The 24,061-nt window shown below is 33.9% G+C and overlaps 1 protein-coding gene across 1 annotated transcript; it reads left to right on the plus strand.

The window, feature by feature from the left end:
* The first annotated feature begins 640 nt into the window (after window positions 1–640).
* LOC144438518 (neuronal membrane glycoprotein M6-a-like) lies at window positions 641–19,359 on the plus strand. The gene is made up of 7 exons (XM_078127578.1): window positions 641–825; window positions 12,683–12,872; window positions 14,147–14,306; window positions 14,879–15,023; window positions 16,808–16,905; window positions 18,068–18,133; window positions 18,591–19,359. The coding sequence occupies exons 1-7, from the start codon at window positions 822–824 to the stop codon at window positions 18,750–18,752; spliced, it is 825 nt and encodes a 274-aa protein (XP_077983704.1). The 5' UTR covers window positions 641–821; the 3' UTR covers window positions 18,753–19,359.
* Window positions 19,360–24,061: the final 4,702 nt, after the last annotated feature.

A 24,061-nucleotide genomic window follows, 5' to 3' on the forward strand; every position in this document is an offset into this window, starting at 1 on the left:
AAGTATATTCTCTTCTTGTAAAAAAATAGCGAGTTATCGCGTCAGTTTTTTTCATACGGCTACGTCAGATATGTAGACAGACAGACAGACACAGACAGACAGACAGACAGACAGACAGACAGACAGACAGACAGACAGACAGACAGACAGACAGACAGACATAAATATATGTATGTATGCACCACAAACCAATACGAACCAAAGAACCAGAACTCCCAAAGACTATATGGGTATTCACACTCTCGACATTGTCGGGACAGAGGGTACACATCTCCTCTCCACAACATTATCTTACCCCGGCCGCGGCATCTGTTCCTAGTTAAGATTACTTCTTTGAGACCCACTCCTCATATCACTGCATGGTTATCAGGAGTGATATTACGGTACCTAAATCATATTAAACCCCAACCGATGTGAATGTGACCTTCCCCTAACCCTATTTTAAGAAACCGATTTGTAAAAAGCGATTCCAAACCCAACACCACCCCCATCCCCACCCCCACCCCCATTCCTCCGCTCCCTAGGCCCTGACGCTATGAACCGGTGTAGACTCGGCATGCATGATGGCATGATATGAACATGTTTCTTGAACAGCGCCACCACTACCTTGAGAAAATTTGCATACGTACCGGAAGAGAACCCCACAAGTGAGTTGTCAGTTGATAGTTTGGGTGTGGTGGTTTGATAAGGTAACGCCTGCTACCGGTGATAAGGTCAAACACCAAGACGCCGTGTGACTTTCAGTAGGGACAAAACAAGTGGAGGTGCTGCTGTGAGTAGAATTTTGATATCCCAAGAACCAAGAAAGACAGCTGAACACAATGGGTAAGTTTGAATATACCATCAAAACTTGGCCGAGCTCCCGTTTCGAAAAGGTGCTTGTGGTTCCACGTACGTACCTGCCAAGAACGAAACATGGCTACACGTTCAAATTTATGTTGGGTGACTCGTAACTTTGCTATAGCGGATAGATATAGTCATAAAAGCATGACCAATTTACAACCGTCGCGGACCGAGTGTCGTATTTTGTGATGTAGAAAAAGACAAAACTCAGGTAGTCTATTTGTGATTGATCATCAACCCAGTCGTCGAACTTCTGTTATGGAACACGTTCTCGTTGAGTTCAGAAGAAATATTTCAACAATTCCAGGTGCGATTAAGTAGATTTCTGAAGTTACACACACACACAAAAAAACAACACTTCCATATGACTAATAAATCATTTCGTTCCTAAGTAATGCAAATTTCCCTACAGGTTATTGTATGAGTTTCTACCTTCAATTTTAAATATAGGTACAAAGCAGGCTGTGTGGTTATTAATATTACAGTGTGACATATTATCAGAACTATACTATTGTAATGTCCAACTGGGTTTATATTATATATATGACATATTTTCACATAGATGATAGTAATAACCATGAAATAACTGATTAGTTTGTGAACTGGGTGTGGGGTTAATATTAGTATAGTACCTAAACCCGGTGAAGAATTTTAGTATTCAGTATTTGATCGTTTGTTTATGCCAGCTGAGTTCACACTGATTATTTTGTATAAAATCAAATGTAAATCAGAAAATAGTTCTATGTTGTAGAAAACAGCTACAAACATATTTTATGGAAAGATTATTAAAACAGTATGCTGTGATTTCCAACACAGTGTATCTGTAGATTGGAGGTGATTCAACAAGTGGCTTTGTATCCTTTTGTAATGCAATCAGGGGTGTGTTATGATGAATAACAAAAGAGAGATCAAATCCTGATACTTCCAAATATTTTATCACATAACTTGACTCATATACTATGGAAGACATGGAATTCACAATTTTGCTGAAATTTATGACAAAAAACAACAACAATGCAAATCTAGTGTAACTCTTACAGTGTAAATATTTGAGAGGTAATGGCGCATGCATATATGATAGAGAGTGACTGGAATTTGCATACCAATGTGTGGAGTTTTAGAACACTGGCTTTTAATTTGATGGGTGTGATTATAATTGGTACAGGTTCTCAACACATTAGTCAGAAGAACATTTCTTGGTACCCCTCCCTTGAAGCAAACAAACTAAAGTGTTTTTAATGACTGTCTGTCACATTTCTTCGTTCCATTCCAAGAATAGAATTGTTAACATTACTGTATCAAAATTTAGCCTTTGTGTACTTACAGCAAACAGCTTTACTCCCAGATTGCATGACCCTCATAAAGTATATACATCCATTTAATCAATAACAGTCTGACATGTAGGATTGCATTGGTTTTTTATTCAATAGTTTTCAGATTTATATGTATGACTTCAAATTATACATTTTTGCTGGTTTGCTCAGCGTAGAATATTCCACATTATGTGAGATTCACAAACCCCTGTAGTCAGTACCATATCAATTGTCATCATTTTTTCAGAGGAGTGTAAGTTTTAGACTTTTTAGATCAGAATTTTAATATTTCAGACAACAGAAATATTTCTTTGATTTCAATGCAAAATTTCGTTGATGAGCTAAAAAGTTGTTGAAGAAACTGAATTTTTGGTTGAAATAGTTTTTGCCAGAGGAAATGTGAGAAGGTGAAATGTTTTCATTTGCTGTATAGGAGTACATAGCACAGCTTTCAACATTTCTATTCATGAGAATAGAATCTATAATGAGAGTATTATAGATTGTAATACTGTTTGGGGTTTTATAAAAGCTGCCATAGATGAGATTAAAAATCTGGTAATTTATTACCATGCATTCTAATCTCTTAGATTAAGGATACAAAAAAGACTGTCTGTGTGAATAGAGAGAAACGTGATTGACAAAATTGTTTTAAATTAATCTATAGTTTTGATCATTTTGTGTGAAATCTGAGTGAATATATCCATTCAAGAGATTCATGTGTGGCTTTTGATATATTTTAGTGTTAATTTTGTGATACTTTTTCAAAAACATTGCAAAAATAAAAGATGGCAGAATTTTGATAATGGTATACAACATATTGATTTTCAGCCCATTCTTCCTCTGTGTAAGAAAAAAAATGTTTTAATATGGCTCAGATTTTTAAATATCTCTGTTGTCAGAAGTTATTGATTGTAAAATGTTTTTGAAATCTTGATAAACACCAAATGAACTAGAAGATAGTGTAGTTTGTGGAGGACTTCATCGATTTAATATGGAGTAACCCTGTCAAGAACAATACACACTGTCAGAGGTGATGACATTGAAGCAATACTGTTGGACATTAGGTTGCTATTTGTGTTGGTCAGACATTGTTTACTAAGTCTGCACTGTGTGCAGTGACCCATATTATATACTACTAACCTGTAAAACTTCAAAGCCTGGAGAATTGTGTACTACACATAGGTTCAGAGTTTTACAAAAATAATCCATTTGTTCAAAACGGTTTGTCTGCAAAGAATGGTTATACTCCTGGTTCAAAGCTTAGAGAATGTGTACTAGTGTCAGAGTTTTACAAGAATTATTCAGTTGATCAAACTTGTTTCTCTGCCAAGAATGGTTGTACACTGCTTCAAAGCTTGGACGATGTGTACTACTACTAGTGCCAGAGTTTTATAATTCACTTGTTTCAACCATAGTGATGACTTCTCTGTATGAGACAATTGAGCCAAGAAAATAGTAATAGTTCTAATCACCCCAACCTAACCTATAATATGTCTCAAAATTGCATCCAAACTCAGAAATATTTTTTACACAACATCAAAAATAGAGATGTCATGACCCTCCCAACTGGAAAAAAAACCCCCCAAAAAACCCCATACTAATCCTCCCTATTTTTGAAGGTTATGTAATCTGAACTTTGCAATATATTTGACTTCATATTATAAATAGTTTTCAGTCTAAACTAGCCTATTGTACTTTCAAAGTGAAATATACATGAATCTCATTTTCAAAAAAATGCTGGTAGACTGTCAAGGCAGAAATGATTGTGTCTGGTTTTGATACATTTCTGCTAATAAAACTGTACATGTAACAGTTATAGAAACTTTTATTGGTGCAATAAATCATAAATGAACAGTACTGTAAAGAGAAATTATGGCAGTAGTAACCAGCTAGTTGTCTACATCCTTGATCTGTGACTGTGCTCAGTGTTATACCTCCAATCTTTCCCGAACAAGTATAGCAGAAACACAGAGCCAGCAAGTAGACAGGCAAGGATAGGAAAGTAGTAATTTAAAAATTAATTATTCACATCTTCAACCAAATGTTAATATTTATAAATTCAAAATTTACTAAATGAAAAGAATTCATCAGTTGTTATGGCTACTGAAATATGTATGCCATGTTTTATTGAATTTTATTAATCTATATGCCATACATCAATATTTAGATAGATAACAGCTGTATACTATGCACAAGATATGAACTTAGTAGTTTCCTAGATAAAATTTATTCCTGCTAAAATTATATAACCTGGTTTGAAATCTCATTTTTGATAGCATGCTCATATTATAGCACTTGTAATCCAATGAAGTGTACACATTGGAAAAGTTATGGGACTTATAAATCTTTGGTTGCCATGACAATAGTCATGTACATGTATATTTGTTATTACTGGTTCTGTGCTCAAGGTACAAGTCAACACTTTGAAAAGTGTCATTTTAATTAGTCTGGGTGCCAACATGGAGGTGTAAATGGTAACGATACTGTATAGGAACTAGACTGTGAGTGGAGGTGTAAATGGTAATGATACTGTATAGGAACTAGACTGTGAGTGGAGGTGTAAATGGTAACGATACTGTATAGGAACTAGACTGTGAGTGGAGGTGTAAATTGTAACGATACTGTATAGGAATGAAACTGCATATTAATCTCCATCTTGTCCATAAATTAAACTTGTGTAGATACATGTATAGGTATGTTACTATTTGATTGCCGAGACCACATATTTTATGTTTTTTTGCAAGTTAGTTGTATAAAGACCTTTGTGTTCTAAGTTCTAACAATGATACTGTATGTCTGGTAGAACTTTTTTGTTGGGTGAGATAATGATGATGGAGATAACACTGTCAAAATCATGGCATTCAACCAGCAGCTGTAGGTTCTATTTTAAACCTAAAAAATCAAGGTGAAGACATAAATGCATAGTCCATGACTCAATAGGCATTAATTCATTATCTGGCAAATCAATCTACCAGAAGGTTTAAACTTGACTTTGTCATTTGTTTGTCTAATCACCTTTGCAGATTTACTTAAATTAGAGCTGTATGGATTAACAGATTAACATTGAACTACTTTGTGGATACTACATGTACTTCTATTGGGGGACTTCCCATTTTGATTGTAGAGATAAGTAGATATGACCACCCAAGGGTGGTGTTGTTAACAGCATGAGATAAAAAAAATACAAACACAATGATATCAGCAAGGCTACTCTACTTTATAATCTGATGGTCATCATTGTCACAACTACCATTTTATAGTCATCAAGTAAGTGTATGTTTTACATACTACCACAGCACAGACAAGCCAATTTGACTGTGTTCAAACAAAAAGTATGGGATTTATACCTGGTCGTGTTCGATGTAGTGACAAAATGCATGTAAATGTCATTTGATCTGAGATATTTTTTTAGTCCCAGCGGACGAAGTCCGGAACGGGGACTTATGGATTGGGTTCCGTCTGTCCGTCCGTCCGTCCATCCGTGCGTCCGTCCGTCCGTCCGCAGCTGTTTCTTGGAGATGCCTGGACCAATTTTTTTCAAACTTCGTACAGGGGCAACATACTATGGCATACATATGCACGTCAATTTGTTTTATGATACGATCCAATATGGCCGCCTAGCAACCATTTTGTTTGCGAATTTTCCCTGTCTAGAGCCCTAACTCAGACATGCTTCAACAGATCTCATTCAAAGTTGGTATTAGGACAGTGTTATATGACATACATGTTCATTGTTGTCATGATACGATCCAATATGGCCGCCTAGCAGCCATTTTGTTTGTGAATTTTCATGTCCAAAGCCATAACTCAGACATGCTTGAACAGATCTCATTCAAAGTTGGTATTAGGACAGTGTTCTATGACATACATGTGCATATCCATTTTCATTGTGATACGATCCAATATGGCTGCCTGGTAGCCATTTTGTTTGGGAATTTTCATGTCCAAAGCCATAACTCAGACATGCTTGAACAGATCTCATTCAAAGTTGGTATTAGGACAGTGTTCTATGACATACATGTGTATATCCATTTCGTCGTGATACGATCCAATATGGCTGCCTGCCAGCCATTTTGTTTGGGAATTTTCCATGTCCAAAGCCATAACTCAGACATGCTTAAACAGATCTCATTCAAAGTTGGTATTAGGACAGTGTTCTATGACATACATGTGCATATCCATTTTCGTTGTGATACGATCCAATATGGCTGCCTGGCAGCCATTTTGTTTGCGAATTTTCATGTCCAAAGCCATAACTCAGACATGCTTGAACAGATCTCATTTAAAGTTGGTATTAGGACAGTGTTCTATGACATACATGTGCATATCCATTTTCGTCGTGATACGATCCAATATGGCTGCCTGGCAGCCATTTTGTTTGTGAATTTTCCATGTCCAAAGCCATAACTCAGACTCCATTTTCATCGTGATATTGTTGGAGGCATATTCCATGTCCAACAAGCACACACAACATATCTAAGTCTGTTTGTTTTAGGTTCACAAATGTTGCGTGATCAGAGTAGTGATAATTCCTAAAAACCCAATTATAGCGGGGACTATGTCATTCTCAATGACTTGTTAATATTGAGAGTCGCCATTACTCATCCCAGTGTGGGTATACTATAATTATTTTAATCCCATATATATTTCTTCATTCAGCAAGAAAATACTTGACCAAAGAGTTTTGTCATTTTTGTTGTATTAGACTTTGTGTACTATGTACTGGAGTTGGCATCTCAACAAATTTGACTACTCCTGTAGAACTTCTTATCAAATTTGTTATGAGTTATCACTCCGCAAATCTATTCAGGACACATATCATATTTGAGTGTAACCTGAATCTCACTCGGAGACGAGACTCCCACACTGTAACGTTTGAGAGTGATGAGTCTTTGTTTGCAATAAGACCCTACAACAGTGTATTATTTTGTAGATAATGGAAACTTCAAACTTTTATTATCCCATCAAATCTAAGTGATAACAGTTAGCATTCAACAGGACTACGAAAAGCTAAGGGTTACAGAGGTCAGAAAATTGGCAGTGCTAATTACCCCTTCAAAGTGAACACAATATTACAATGCCATTGATGAATTCTCATTAATAAATAATGTCATCTTTTAGTTTTGGTAGGAATTTATTGTGACAGTTTTATGTACTGTAGTTTTTAATATCAATTTTGCATCACAATAAATCTCCATGATTAACAATATCAAAATTCCACAGTATATTTTATATTACAATATTCTTTGACAGTATACCAAGCTGTGCAAAGGCAATCAATAAAAGTAAATATATGTCATGTATAGTCACTGATGCAATGTACACAAGAACTGATGTGTGATTTCTATATATATGATAACATATGTTGTGTGTCAGCAATAACTACGTGCAGAAGTATAAATTGTGGTTTGTTTTCACTGACATAGTTGTAAATTGTAGCTCGTTCTCACTGGTGTCGTTGTAAATTGTAGTTCGTTCTCACTAACATCGTCTTTGCACCATGTCAGAATGAAACTCTTATTGACATACTCATTCAGATGACATATGTACAGTAAATAAAATACTCAAATACTTCTTCAAATTTCACTAATATCGAGAACTTAAAACACGTCTAGTGTAAATAAGTACATTTGTATATAAATGGAAGGACATTGTGATTACAAAAGGTCAAGTGAGTTTAGACTAACTACGGCCCTGTATCATAGGGGTCACATATATATGTAAGGATATCAAATTGGTTTCAATTATTTGAAATTGCACAGATCAATATGTTCCAATTTGGTGGCCAATGAGTACAACTTTAAAACAGAAAAAGTATCTTGGAAGACTTCATAAATTTGTCTTATGGACGATCATGAGATTTGTATAATGCTATCATAGCCTGTCACAATATCAGCAAAAAGTAAAAAGAATTGTCTAATTTATGCGTTTTGACCTCCATTATAGTCTTTACTTAAAACATTACAATCACCTCTCAAGTCACCAGAGTATATAAACACGGCTATGCCCATTTGATTGATTTGACATTTTCCTCCAAGGTGTACAGAAAACAAATACCTACAGATAAACAATGAAGTACATTTATGTGTTCTGTATATAAACACATGATGTGGTTTGGTCGAGGGCATATACATGTTTATGCCCTTTAGATGTCAAAATTTTGACTCTGTGTTTGACATGTACAGGATTAGCAGTCCTCTATGGAGCTAATACATGTATTAAAGTTTGAGCTGTATGTATCAAGCAAAAGCCAACACTGAGCCAAATGCCTACAGTACATGTACATGTCAGTTTGTAAATATAAATAGCAATGTGTCTCAAGTGTAAACCAATTTCTGTCAGGGTATTGACACCAAGATTACTGGCTTTTCATAAAATGTGTTATCATATTCCCATATCATAGAAAATTGAATAATTATCAGGACAGCTAACGTCCTGTAATATTTTTTGTGTCAAACACATTTGAAAGGTTGATGTATTTGTCTACAGTTTTGGCTCAACTTTGTAGGAGGGAAGATTATCAGTTTACGCTTCATAAGTTACCATATACAATTTGTAGAAGTCTAATGTAAATGAATTAAATCATGCATGTGGTCTGACCTGTAATGCTAGTTATGCTAACTGTTGCTAGGCAACACTTCACAATGAAGGAGACTTCTGTCAAATTATAATATAGCTGTTTATCAGTGCTGTGACTCTACAAGACTTAGTGCTAGAGTTGGCTTCAAATTACTACTATGAAAATCAAGCTATCGGCAAAGTAATATAAACACAAATTTAACCCATTGTAGTTTGCTAATATGTAATAGCTTGATTTCCACAGTAGTATGTACTTATTACAATGTACAGCATAGAACAGAACAGCATGGATGCCAGACAAAAGCACAGTAGCCAAACCACCAAATGAGATCTGAACTTTATATTTCCTAGATGTTATTTTTGTATTTCCTGAATGACTGTTTGTCAGAAATTGACAGAAATATGTTATTCTACTAAGGAAATAATCAAGCTTTGGAAGGAAGGAAAATAAAACTTTCATTTCAATTTCAATCATAATAGAAAGAAAAACCTTTTACCAGATTTACATGTTGTGTTACTCATGTTTACATTATCATATACCAGCTAAAACCATGGATTTTATTTTTAGCAAAAACCACACCAGTCAAAACAGTAAAAATAAATTCCAAGTGAAAAATGATGATTTCACAGTATTTAATTCTCAGTATGGCTCTTACATTTAATATGTAAATATTTTCTATCTCACAGAAAGACTTGTTTCTGGGCAGAAAATGACATGAATAACAAAATAAAAATGTTTTGGGTGTCATGCAAATAAGAAGCCAAATTCAAAATGGTGGTCATAACCTGCCATAGGTATGAGCTTACACAGTGATTGTGACCACAACAACACAATGCACAATGTTTTTATCAACAATCAAAAATCACTTCATCTGGACATGATTATAGACAACCATTAAACTTGAAGCTTTTCTATACACCCTGCAGATCATCACTGCATATAAATAATAAAACAAAACGACTTCTCAGATTTGCTAAAAATTAGGAAATATGACCACACAACAATCCAAAATCCAAGGTATCGACATTGTATAATAAAATTAATATATATGGTTACTAGGTTGGTTAGTCTAGTTCATATACGACGCGTTTCAATTACTATGATCATCTCCACTCACGTAGGGAAAGTCGTTATTCTAGCACAGAAATCTATGCTATCCCACAGGATGAAAAGTAAATGTCACATGTCATTAGTAAATTGACAGACAGTTATAATTGGTTAGTTCCTTTAGACAATTGCTCATTAACTGAACTCCACCTCTCCAGTCTGAAACTAATATCACACGATGCCATGTTTATATGAACACATTTAGGGTAGCACAGATTTCTGTGCTAGAATAACGATATTCCTTATACATGAGTAGAGATGATCATAGCAATCATATCACATCCTATAGTAACTAGGCTACAGGCTGGTATGAACATTCACATTTCAAATCATAAATCTGGTTTTTATGTAGGGTGGATTTTAACAGTATTAGCTGAACTTTGACCCCAAATATGTGTCATGATATTCAGACAACATTGTCATTTCCTGTAGTGTCATATAGTTTATAGTTCTCTTTTATTCTAGATGACTTTCAAGGGCAACATAATTATTGCATCCCCCCCTCCCATCCCTTCCCTTCCCCTACCCTCCCCTCCCCTCCCCTCCCCTCCCAACCCAACCCAACCCAACCCAACCCAACCACCCAACTCTCCCTGCTTGTATAAATTCTAGTGATGGAACTATTACTCATACATACATGTTTTTTTATGACTTTGTTTTTTTCACTTTGTCCTTGAAAGTCACATGCAGTAACACTGGGACTTATATTATATTTGTATTAAGTTTATATCTATGATACATTGGACTCAACTAAACTACCAAACATATGACCCTACATCCAATGACAAGGCTGTTGCCCAAACACACAAAAAGGACCACTGAACCGGCCATGATGTGTCCTGGGATAACACTAAGATTCTAGCCAGAGAACAGGACTGGTTAAAATGCAAAGTAAAGGAAGCTATCTACATCAGACAGAGGAGACCCATCATGAACAGGGACCAAGGATACCAACTTCCATCAATATACAGACATATGATTCCGCCAGTTCAGAGATAAACATCAACGCTGAATAATTAAACCATTGCATGATCAATTTCCGTAGTTGGATTGAAACGTCACATTTGCTTCTAATTTACCGTAACTACATTTACATATTACTATCAAACAAGGCTTTATTACAAATGTATAACTATGACACATTTTGGTCTGAAGTTCAGTAAATATTGTTTAAAAACCCACCTATAGTAGTATATCATAAACTGACATGTGATTTGAATGTTTGCACTGAGGGTGTTACCATATTACATGTATACATCATGCATTCATTCTGTGAACATTTGACATCTTAAGATTATAATTTTATTATGTTTTGTGTTCACTCCCAATCAACTTAGTATTATTACATCATAACACATAATCCATATTTTCCATAAGTCTTTGTCAAATTTTAATTTACACGTGATTAGAATACTAACTGTACATAAAAGAAATAACATGACATGCATCAACACGTTACAACACATAGTAAGGGCGTATTTTTATACACACTATACTCTATACATGTCTGTTGCAACACATAGTAAAGATACATGTACATATCTACACACATTGTATATATACATCATACATGTATGTATTTTGCAACTCATTTTAGAAAACATATTTCTACAGCTGTGTGTGTGTGTGTGGGGGGGGGGGGGCATTGTTAAAACATTTAACCATCACATGCCCAGAGCAATTCATTTCTCCGTATATCAGATAACTTATTCATTTATTTATAGTTTAATATTTTTTTTTAAGTTGTTTATCTGGTTGTAATACATGTATGACCCTGGAGTGAAACATTTTGTTTTGTTCTTTTAAGTTTTACAAGGACACATCTCCCTATAATATAAACAGATCCTTGTGGAAGTAGATGAATTTGTTTATATCATATGTGAATTATTAACAATGGCTACTTTCGTGACCTCTTTGTGACCCTGAATGTTTAATCTAAGTGTTCCTACAAGTACACAAAAATAGTGAGTCCATTCAAGCAAGAGCTTAAATCTCGTTATCTTAGCTCACTTTGCTCTTGACTTTTTATTTGTCTTGGATGTCAATAAAAATGAAAATTGTTGTTGTTTGATTAGATTTTGTAGCAATTTGGAACACAACTAGACTGTAAGATACGTCGTGACATTTCGCCCTCACCAGCCTCCTCTCACATTAGGGGTTGCCTGATGTTTGAGGGCGCCCCGTCATGGCGTACCTTACAGACTAGAACACAACAGGTAGTTGATGTTTTTACATTTTGATGTAAATTTACTCAAAGATCATACCTGACATACACTGTTCAGACTCAGGTATACAATGATAAAAGTCAAGGAATAACTTATGAAGGTCATTTTATTTAATAATCGCTTAAAAGTAATGAACTGGAAGTTTCAGTGTCAAGAAAGTGAAATTGATACAATGACATAAAGAAATCAAATCTGTTTTTATGTACTGTACAATGTTATTATCTTTTCATTTGTGATTATGAAATACAGCAGTATATAGACTAACATGTACCAAAGGAATGGTGAAACCATGATATGAAAAAATTAAAATCAAAGATTCATTGTCTTATAATCACCCAGTACTAATATACAGAACAGGGGTTTAGAGATACTGGTAGTTTATCATTGATTAGTTGAGTGATCAGTTGATTGCTTATTGAGTAATTGGAATAATCTTATCAATTTACGCAAAAAGAAATGTTTCAAATTCTGACATTTCAATCAATATGTTTGAATACATGATTGATAAAATTTAGTATGATATTTCAAAACATAAACTTGACAGGAAGATAGTAATTTTGTATGGCTTATTTAAGTGTTGTTTATTAAAATTTTGTGCTCTGTTTCTCTTTTAGGGTCTTGTTTTGACTGTCTTGCCCTAACGCCATTTGCGTCGTTAATAGCTACAATTGTGTTAGCTGTAGGTGTTGGTTTATTCTGTGGATGTGGTCTCTATGCCTTGGAACAGACATGTTCAATGTTTTCTAGTGCAGACGTTTACCTCTGTGATTGTGACGATGGCTACGATTCAAACTATGACAAGACGTAAGTAAATTGTGTATTACTGACTATACAAAGTCTGTGTACATACAAATACTATTGCACTTTGCTAGTTCAGTGCTGATGTTGTTGATTTAGTCATTGTTATTGTTGTCATCTTCGTCACTGCTGCTGCTGCCATTGTCGTTGTCATTGTATTTTATTGTCATTAATATGTGTTTGATCATAACCTGTTATCTCCTTTTGATAAACAAAAATAATAGTATTTCTGAAACAGCAAATTTCATAAATAATACAACTGTTTGGTTGCATGCTATCATGTATATGGAACGGTGACATGTTCATTTGAATACAGGCATGGAATAGTGTTCACATTATTACACTGCAGTGCAAATACATTATTGCTGTAGTGCAAATACATTACTATGCTGTAGTGCAAATACATTATTATGCTGTGTGCAAATACATTACTATGCTGTAGTGCAAATACATTATTATGCTGTAGTGCAAATACATTACTATGCTGTAGTGCAAATACATTATTATGCTGCAGTGCAAATACATTATTATGCTGTAGTGCAAATACATTACTATGCTGCAGTACAAATACATTATTATGCTGCAGTACAAATACATTACTATGCTGTAGTGCAAATACATTATTATGCTGCAGTGCAAATACGTTATTATGCTGTAGTGCAAATACATCATTATGCTGTGTGCAAATACATTATGCTGCAGTGCAAATATATTATTATGCTGTAGTACAAATACATTATTATGCTGCAGTGCAAATACATTATTATGCTGTGTGCAAATACATTACTATGCTGTAGTGCAAATACATTATTATGCTGCAGTACAAATACATTATTATGCTGTAGTGCAAATATATTATTATGCTGTAGTACAAATACATTATTATGCTGCAGTGCAAATACATTACTATGCTGTAGTGCAAATACATTACTATGCTGTAGTGCAAATACATTATTATGCTGCAGTGCAAATACATTATTATGCTGTGTGCAAATACATTACTATGCTGTGTGCAAATACATTATTATGCTGCAGTACAAATACATTATGCTGCAGTACAAATACATTATTATACTGCAGTGCAAATACATTACTATGCTGCAGTACAAAAACATGTACCATTAGTATGTGAGCTGAGCAATGCAAGTAATCACTTCTAAGTATGTAATAATCAGTCATAAAAACATGTCAATATTCAGTATAGTACAAAAATTGTACTAGGTAATGAATAAATTAAAATTAGGTTTTAAATTAATTTCTGTTTTCAATTCTGATTACAGAGCGGAGATCGTTTATTGGACTATTATTGGAGTGACAGGTTTCATGGGTCTGTGGGCCATCATTCTACTTGTTCTCAGTTTCTTGTCAACATTCAAAGCTAAATCTCAAGTGTATGGAGGTGAAAAAGTAACATGTGGAGGACACATATGCAATTCGTTTGTAAGTCAATTTGTTGCATGGTTTTTTTTTTGACAATGCCTTGATTGGTGGCCAAACAGTAAGGTACAATGTCTGTGCCACGTTATTAACTTTGATAGAAGCCTGATAGGGCTGAACAACATGATGTATCTTATAGTCTATTGAATGGTTATCTTGTATACCTCTTACTACTGCAGTCTTGGTTTGAACCTGCCCAGTGCAGGCTGGGTTTGTTTAGAAATTAACCAGGTCTGTATGTAAGAAGGGTAATGCTCAGTTTGACCCTGTTGAACAACGCAGGTACTCCAGTTTCTTCCTGCTTCTTATCTTCAATACTAAGGCAATAGGGCACTGTTTCAAGGTGTTCGCCACCTTTTATGGATTTCCTGAAATTAATTTTAAAAAATAGATAAATAATAAGAGAGGGAAGGGGGATATTACTCATTGTATGGTTTATGTGAACTTGACATTTTGTACTGATACATGAATAAGGTAAATTATTACATATCTATCACTTACAATCAAATTGTCTTCACGTTTGTCTTTTGTTGATGGATTCGGCAAATTTCTAACTGATCATTTTTTTTTGACAGTTCATTTGTTTGAGTTATCTTCTGACCTTGGCGTGGTTGGTTGCAGCAGCATTCTCTGTTGTTCCACTTGTTAACATACTCACACTGTTAGCAAGTACCTATTGCATAGATGGTGGTGTAGACACTTTAGATTTGACATTATTTGGTAAGTCATTTTATTGATTTCAATAAAGAATGTCAATGAAACCAGCCTTTTAATCTTGCTCTGTAGTCAGACACTAATGTCTTAATTCAAATATTTAAAATATATAATGAGGGTTGGGGAATGGAAGGAAGGCAAGGAAAAGATATTATTTTGTTTTTTTCTCAAAAATTTGAGTTTGAACTTTTACATAGTTGAACCTACATTGGTGTATGTAGCTACTACAGGTTTGTGTGAAAATCAGGTGTATTCTACTTACAGGTAGTTATTGTATCCTTCAGAAAGTATGTACATCTTCACTGGCCTGTAATTACTGCGATCAACGTAAAGGAAAGTCCAGTCAGACTTATTTCTGCCTTCAGTACACTTGTATTGAATACTGCTATCAACTTAAAGGAAAAGTCCAGTCAGACTTATTTCTACCTCTAGTACATTTGTATTGATTACTGGTATCAACTTAAAGGAAAAGTCCAGTCAGAATTATTTCTGTCTTTAGTACATTTGTATTGATTACTGCTATCAACTTAAAGGAAAAGTCCAGTCAGAATTATTTCTGTCTTTAGTACATTTGTATTGATTACTGGTATCAACTTAAAGGAAAAGTCCAGTCAGACTTATTTCTGTCTTTATTACACTTGTATTGATTACTGCCATCAACTTAAAGGAAAAGTCCAGTCAGACTTATTTCTACCTTTAGTACACTTGTATTGATTACTGCTATCAACTTAAAGGAAAAGTCCAATCAGACTTATTTCTGCCTTCAGTACACTTGTATTGATTACTGCTATCAACTTAAAGGAAAAGTCCAGTCAGACTTATTTCTACCTCTAGTACATTTGTATTGATTACTGCTATCAACTTAAAGGAAAAGTCCAGTCAGACTTATTTCTGCCTTCAGTACACTTGTATTGATTACTGCTATCAACTTAAAGGAAAATTCCAGTCAGACTTATTTCTACCTTTAGTACACTTGTATTGATTACTGCTATCAACTTAAAGGAAAAGTACAGTCAGACTTATTTCTACCTGTACATAGTACACTTGTATTGATTACTGCTATTAATTTAAATGTGTCGGCTTTTAGTATGTTTGATTATAGCTATCAAGTTAAATATGATTTGAGGTGATGAAATAGTACTGTGGTAACTTACTCAACTTTCAAAATTCTGCAAAGAAGCTGTACTGCACTTGACATGTGTTCAACCATTTTGGGGATATCCTACAATGGTGTATGGGAAGATGTTTTCTGATGACATCATGAATACCCCAATCTCGTTGTCTTTACACACTATGTCATTAAAGGCAGAAATAAGCTTGATTGGGGTTTTCTGCATATAAATAGGGGTCAGATTAACATAATGCTTATGATGCTAGATGACTTTGACCGAGTAACACACTCATAGAGCTCATGCAGCGCCTGTGAAATGGACATTTTAGTTACAGATGTGTTATCTCTTAATGTTGGACTATGGTATTATGAATGTACAGGAAAGAAATCTGTCACTGTACTGTATTTTTGAAAGTAGTTGCATTTTGGCTGCGTAATTGTGAAAATTTGGCTTGATATATACGTATGGAGACATTGACCCTGGATTGAAATTAGTTGCATTTTGGCTGCGTAATTGTGAAAATTTGGCTTGATATGTATGGAGACATTGACCCTGGATTGAAATTAGTCCTTTCACAAAAAAGTAAAAAATAAATAACAATGCTTTTGATTTGTGTATTAAAATAATGATTGTCATGGATTTTTATAATCTTGTAAATATTTTATTTGTTCTTTCCAGGTATTGCATTTGATGAAGATTTCTCTACCACGGACAACCCATCATGTGCTAATAATACAGAAATCAAAGGAAGTGAATTGACAACATTCTGCAAAGATGTAAGTTTCACATTCTTATCTTTCTAGTCATCAATGTAACGATCATACAGTTTAATTTAACCAGGCAAAAATGTAATATTATGGAAAACAAGATTTAAGCCCATAATAGGAGGTATACTCTCAGTGTTTGGCATGATCTCTGAAATGTGTTATCAATTTTTATTTTTTTTATTTTTTATTTATTTATTTGTGTTATCATATTCTTTGCATATTTAATGAGAGACAATTCGGAATAACATTATCTCCAAATTCTGTCAATTGAAAGCAGTAGCAATGATAACATTTTCATGTAGCATAGTGTGGTCATAAAATATGGAACATGTTTAAATGTACTCAATTCCAGGGGTGGAGCAGAGTGGGGTGGGTATTCCACATGATAGTATCTTTGGTCGATGTGTATTACTTTCAACAACTAACACCTCATTTCATTTATGATGTATATTCTTTCTTCATGTTTCAATAAGTACTATTAGAATCTTTCAGACACTGTTAAAAGTATATGTTCACAACCCTGTTATTACAGAAAGACTGTCTACAGTCTAGTTAGATAACCTAGTATCATAATAGCCATGTCTAGTGCTATGAAGAGTTGATGTCCATGTAGTCCTATAGTATATGAGGATATGACTATGTTATGGGTAGACATTCTTATGGTTGATGTCACAAACTTGTTAGTGAATTGTCAGTACCTGTGATAACATTCTACCTCACACTTGGGGGGTCAAAATAGAACAAGAAGGTCGACATGTTCTGATACACACCAATTGTAATGCATGTGTGGTGCTTGGAATGGAAGTCTTGATGTCTGCCAAGAAATTGTTACGTTTGTGACGTACCAAGGTGGTAAAAATCTATTCCAGATACCGAGAATTGTAGAATCATGTGTTGAACACCATGTAATAGCACATTTAGTGTTAGGGAGTGATTGTCTTTGATCATAGACTGAAGACTGTTTGCTCTATAAATATTCTTTCAAATACAATAATTACCATGTAAATCATCTCCAAAACAAAGTACTATACATCCTGGAACTAGAAAATTAATATTAGGTCTTTGCAGTAGTCAGACAGTTGGAGAGATCAGTTGAACAACAGATCAACACTTTAATATTTTGTTTTAGAGGATAGCATTTGAGAAATGATGTTTGTTTTTGTATTCTCAGGCTAAAGATCTTCAAATCTGGTGGGCTTTATTCTTTGGTGCATGCTGTCTGGTTGTTGTTGGAATGGTAAGTTATATCTTATTTAGAAGTACAAAGAAATGGGACATGTTTATATTAGTTTGGTTTTATACATGTGCTGAGGACAAACTGTTTTAATTCAAACTGGTGCAGTACATTTGGTGATACACTGTGTGGTATGAGAGTCATATAACAGTGGGTTTCACCATTTTGTGTGCATTACATACTACTGTGGGACTTACTGCACTATCGGTATACCCATTACATACTACTGTGGGACTTACTGCACTATCGGTATACCCATTGATATAGCTGGGCTAATTGGGCCACAGTTGTTCATATCTTGCCCGCCATTTTAGCCATGCAGAAACAAATGTCAGTGACCAGACTTGATCCACCAACTTGTTGTTGATTCTGGTTGTTGATTCACTCTCACCATTTGACCATCATGACTCCTAAATCATGATTCTTAGTTGTGATTTGTTGTTTTCTGTTTTACCTACAGATTCATTTTCTCATGAGTATGTCCGCCAATTATGCCTACGTGAAGTCTGGTCTCAAGAAAAGCGACTACGAAGAAAAGAAGTACCTTGAAGAACAAGAACTCAATGACCTTTCAACAAACTACCGCTCAAGTGACAGAATAGCACCCTATGGTCCCTACTGAGAAATAGAACATTCCTGGCTGTCAGATGGTTACTTCTGATGTGAAAGAACAACTGAGTTGAGTCAACTTTGCAAATAGGGGTAACTTTTTTTCATGTTGTTGAAATCCTATTTATAATTTCAAATTAATTTGTAAAAAAATGGATTGATAAAAATAGCAAATTGGTGTTACTACTTGCACTAAAACTTTGACTATTTAGGACTTTGATTTGCCTTGTAAGCAACTTGTAAAATACTAAACAAACATATCATATGTACATGTATTCTTTACACATATATAGAATTAATATATAATATTGTAATCTAACATTTTTACGATATTTTCCATGATCCGACAACTTGTTAAAGAGGCTTGTGAGCTGTTTGGTACACACAGTGTGTTGCTGAAGAATTTCAGATGTCAGACTTTGAGTCATGGATTCATGTAGCATCTACAAATTCTTGATGTATTATTGTTTTGTTAATATTCATAAAAAAAAATATGTAATCATATGCATTTTCTCTGCTGAGTAGTGTGAGCCCTTCTACAGAGCTTGTAGAATTGATTTTCTACCAAATCATCGAATTTTGGGGTATTCTTTTTCTTCAAAGCAGTGTGCACCTTGGAAATAAATGTTTTGAAATTTCGTCATTATTTTTTGCAATTAAAATCCACATTCACTTAAAATCAAGAAAATAACACTAGAGGTTACCATGCAATGTTTTGAAATACATGATATCACAATACTAGGCCAATATAAAATCCAATATGGCCGCCGCGTCCTGTATTATGGTATTAGTCAGTAAGGAAAGTAAAAACAAAATGGTGAACGACAAGATTTCAAAGAACCAGGAATAAACTTTCATATGGCGAAGTTTGGAGAGATTTGCAGAACTGTGATTTTGAGGAAATTTGGTTCCCAAGGTGCATTCTACCTTAGTACTCAGTATACAATTGATAAATTATGCTTTATATATCATACCAGAATCAGTATTTGATAATCCTGAATATTTTAGATAAATATCAGTGATTTGTGTGGTTGTTAATATAATGGATGTCTAAGTTTTGATGTCTATTGATGTCAACACGTTACAGGGATAAAACAACAAACTTCAGCTTATTGGGTTATTTGTATTCATATAACTATATTGTTGGATATTCATCAATCTCCTGATATGCCAGGAAGAATATAAAACCATAAAATTATCTTCATTTATGAAGAGTGTTCATAAATATATGAATATGCATGAGCTAGCAAATGCATATGAATATTCATGAGGTTTGTAAATATGAATATGCATGAGGTAGCATTCATACAAATATTCATGAGGTTTGTAAATATGAATATGCATATGGTAGCAAATATATATGAATATTCATAAGTTTTGATAATAACATGAATATGTGAGATTTAACCTACGTGAATATTCATAGAAAAGCTTGGATAATGAGGTGAATATGCATGATTTTAGGAAATAAATATGAATATTCATGATTTGAGGCTGTAATAGGAAGTATCTCTTCAGGTGAACAGTCGAAGCTGATGCAAGTTCAGTTTGAAGCCAGGAATGTACTCATTTACATGTCACTATTTATGACAACTATGTTTCTATGTTGTCACAGTTCAGCATCATTATTTCACATCAATGTTTTCCATTTAAAAAGATAAAATACTTTAAGTAGAGGGCAGTTCAATTTGTAATTTTCTGCATATTTAGTTTTATGATTCTTCCTAAACATTCTTCCTAGGGTGCTATATTCCTAAGAATTCCAATCATGAGAGAGAGCCTTCAATTGTGTGTTTATACATGCTTCTAATCAATCTTCCTAATAACTTACTATGAGGTAATTTATGTCATTATTTAATAAACAGATGTTAATGTGAAAAAAAAGAGCATTAAAATCCTCTTTGTACCAGGGATGACAAAAAAAAACTACAAATGTAAGATCCACTTCCAAATTTATTCTCTAAGCATTGAATCTAAAAAATTTCACTCTAAAAGAATTATTTTACTGGAATGAAAGCTTATTTCAAGAGTTCACTTCTAACAGCATTAAAAGATCAGAGTCTACCTTGGCATATCAATTCAACAATAAACCTGAATGGGGGAATGTTTATGTCATCGTAAGGTTGTAGAGCAGCATATAATATAGAGATAGTCAGGCATTGAATGGTATACTCCAGAAGGTACAAGTTTGTAGTCGGTAACTCCTATACTACAATGGTATACTCCAGAAGGTACAAGTTTGTAGTCAGTAACTCCTATACTGGAATGGTATACTCCAGAAGGTACATCATGTTTTGTAGTCAGTAACTCCTATACTACAATGGTATACTCCAGAAGGTACAAGTTTGTAGTCAGTAACTCCTATACTATAATGGTGTAATCCAGAAGGTACAAGTTTGTAGTCAGTAACTCCTATACTGGAATGGTGTAATCCAGAAGGTATAACTTTGTAATCAATAACTCCTATACTACAATGGTATACTCCAAAAGGTACAAGTTTGTAGTCAGTAATTCAAATTCTGTGCTTACTTGCTATACCATTGACTATCAAGCCATCAACATCTCTAGAACTGTAACTGCATTTCCTGTAATGATAAATGCTTGAGTGCTGTAAATGTACATAACATTTATGTTCCAGATTTTTGAAACCATACAACTCAATGAAATGAACGACTAGAACATAGTCTCAGTGTCCATGAGTTTTATAATCCCTGTAAGATATTAATTCTTGCAAAAGTGCAGCATTAATAGTCTTTAAGTCTACCAATACTAGCCACAATACATTTCATAGTCTGTCAGGTATGCCGTGATGGGCGCCCTCACACAATACATCTATACATTTCATCATAGACAGGAATTTGGTTCATAGCCTTGATTCAGTGCATGTCAGGAGTGGACATACACACAGTTAAAAATAACTAACTTCTCATTTTTACATTTTCTTCAACTACTAACTTTCACTTATTTACTCAATATTTAACCAGTATTTACTTGCTTTAATTTATTATTCGTGGATGTCTGTCTGTGTATATATAAGGAAAATAATAACACCTTGCAAAATTTAAAATCTATAAAATAAAAAAAATTAATTTTTTGATAATTTTTTGTTTTGTTATGAATATTTTGAGTGTATATGATGAGATTTGAGATATTTTAGATGATCTTTAGTTTTTAGTTAAAATTTATAATGAATGGACTCGGTAAGAAGACTTTCCATATCAATAATGACAGTTGACAGTTCATCTCACTTCTCTCAGTCTTCAAGATAAAGACATGTTATGCCACCCTATCAGATACTTGGGCAGGGATATCGATGCAGATAAGGGCTAGTAGCCGGCAAAAACAACTGGCCACTCTTGTTTTTACCGGCTGCTTTTCAGGAATTTGTTTAGAAAGCCTTATTTCAACTAGGTTTTTTCAATCTTTGGGCAAATTCATTGATGTCATTTGCAGATATTACTGCACTGCCTACTTTTCACATTTTACTAGCTACATTTAAGATCAGCTACTTCCCTGGGTAGCACTTTACTTGAAAGAGAAGAGTAGTTAGGGTTGAACAACATGACTTATCTTACTATCTGCTCACCTCTGTAATGATTTAAGTCTGTGTTTACATATTTCAGGCTGAAACTACCTTTGACTTTTTTCATATATTTTTTCATTCATTCATTTCCATGTTGCCAATATTTATCAAATATTGTGAATTATAATTTATGTGACTAGAATGTGAAAATCTCTGTACATGTATTCCAATAGTACAGATATGATTGTAATTTGAATATGCTAATGATTGTAATTTGAATATGGTAATAAATATAATTTGAATATGCTAATGACTGTAATTTGAATAATGATTGAGGGATTTCATATATTTATGTGTTTTATTTCAAAATAGAAAAAATGTAAAAGTAATGATAAATTCTTGAATGAGTGATATCCTATTCTAGTTTTACAGTAGACTCTCAGTTCTGCTGACTTTGTTAGATTTTAATTTATGTTTACTTCAGTCAAAGCCAGCTTTACATATCGAAGACAGCAGCAAACAGTTAATCTCACATAACCAGCACCATCCAAAGGGATTAGGTTGCGGCCAGCTACATTTACTGAACTCACTGGTATTACTTTTTGGTCAAAGATTATGCAGTGTATATGCAATTTAGTGTTATCATTAGGACTGTGAAAGAGTCGAGTTTCAAAACCTGGAATATTGTTTTACTAACTCACATAATTGTATGAAATGTACACTTCAAATTTCAACAGAAAAGTGTAGTGTTAATTTCTCTTGTCGTTGATACCTTTCACTTTTGTTTGCATTGGAAGAAACACTGTTAATTCTTTTGACACTGTGTTAATTTCAATGGTATATTTATTGAAACTAATTAACAAGGTGGTTGTTCTTCATACCAACTAGCTTTACAAAACCCATGTCTAATAATATACATTTTTAACAAGTGAAGAAAATAAAACGTGCCTTACAATAAAAAGTTCACTGTAATTTCACATTAAGTGAGAATTAATCTGTTATATTTTTTCCATGGTGAAATTGTGTGCCTGGTATTTGCTAATATTTATAGAATTATTTTGGTGAAATAGGAATTTTGTTGTATGTATGTGTGTGTCAGCAATACAAGAGGGTGGACATTTGGTAGAAAATAACCTGGGTTCAGTAGTATTTTCTAAATGTTATTTGAAAACATTTTTTGTACCTTTTGATTGCATAAGTTTTTTCATTGCTATGTTGATAGGATTTGATATGAGAAAACTAGGTACATGTATTTGATAAGCCATTGGCTGTTTTGTTATTAATCACAGTATCAGTGAAGTTTAAGTACAGATAATTAGATAATTTGAGCGAATTTTGAGATTCTAGTCCAAAGAAATTCTTCCAAAGAGTGCATTTCATGGATTTACTTCATCAGATTTTCGTGATGTTTCACTTTTCTTTTGTCGAAAGTGTTTGAGAGTGACATTGTGCATGTTTTTGAATATCCCAAGTCCACCTCAAGAGGGCGCTATCACATATGCAACTCCTCTGATCATACGTATACATTTCTGTTACCGTTTTGTTTTGTCATAGATATTTGATTTGGTTTATCTTATATTTGTTTAGTTTATGTCACCAAAGTGTGCATTGTGTTTTGTAAAGTTGTCTTCAAAATTGCTGCCAGACTCAAATTATTTGTAAAAATAATGACAGCATTATATGTGTTTGTTAAATAATTGGTATGGAACTATTTTTGTAATCAGGACGATGGAAATAAATTATACTACAAACTATGGCGTGTGTTAATGTAATATATAGCCAGCTTTGTATTATCATGA

The sequence above is a fragment of the Glandiceps talaboti genome, chromosome 8, assembly GCF_964340395.1.
Source record: "Glandiceps talaboti chromosome 8, keGlaTala1.1, whole genome shotgun sequence".
NCBI lineage: Eukaryota > Metazoa > Hemichordata > Enteropneusta > Spengelidae > Glandiceps > Glandiceps talaboti.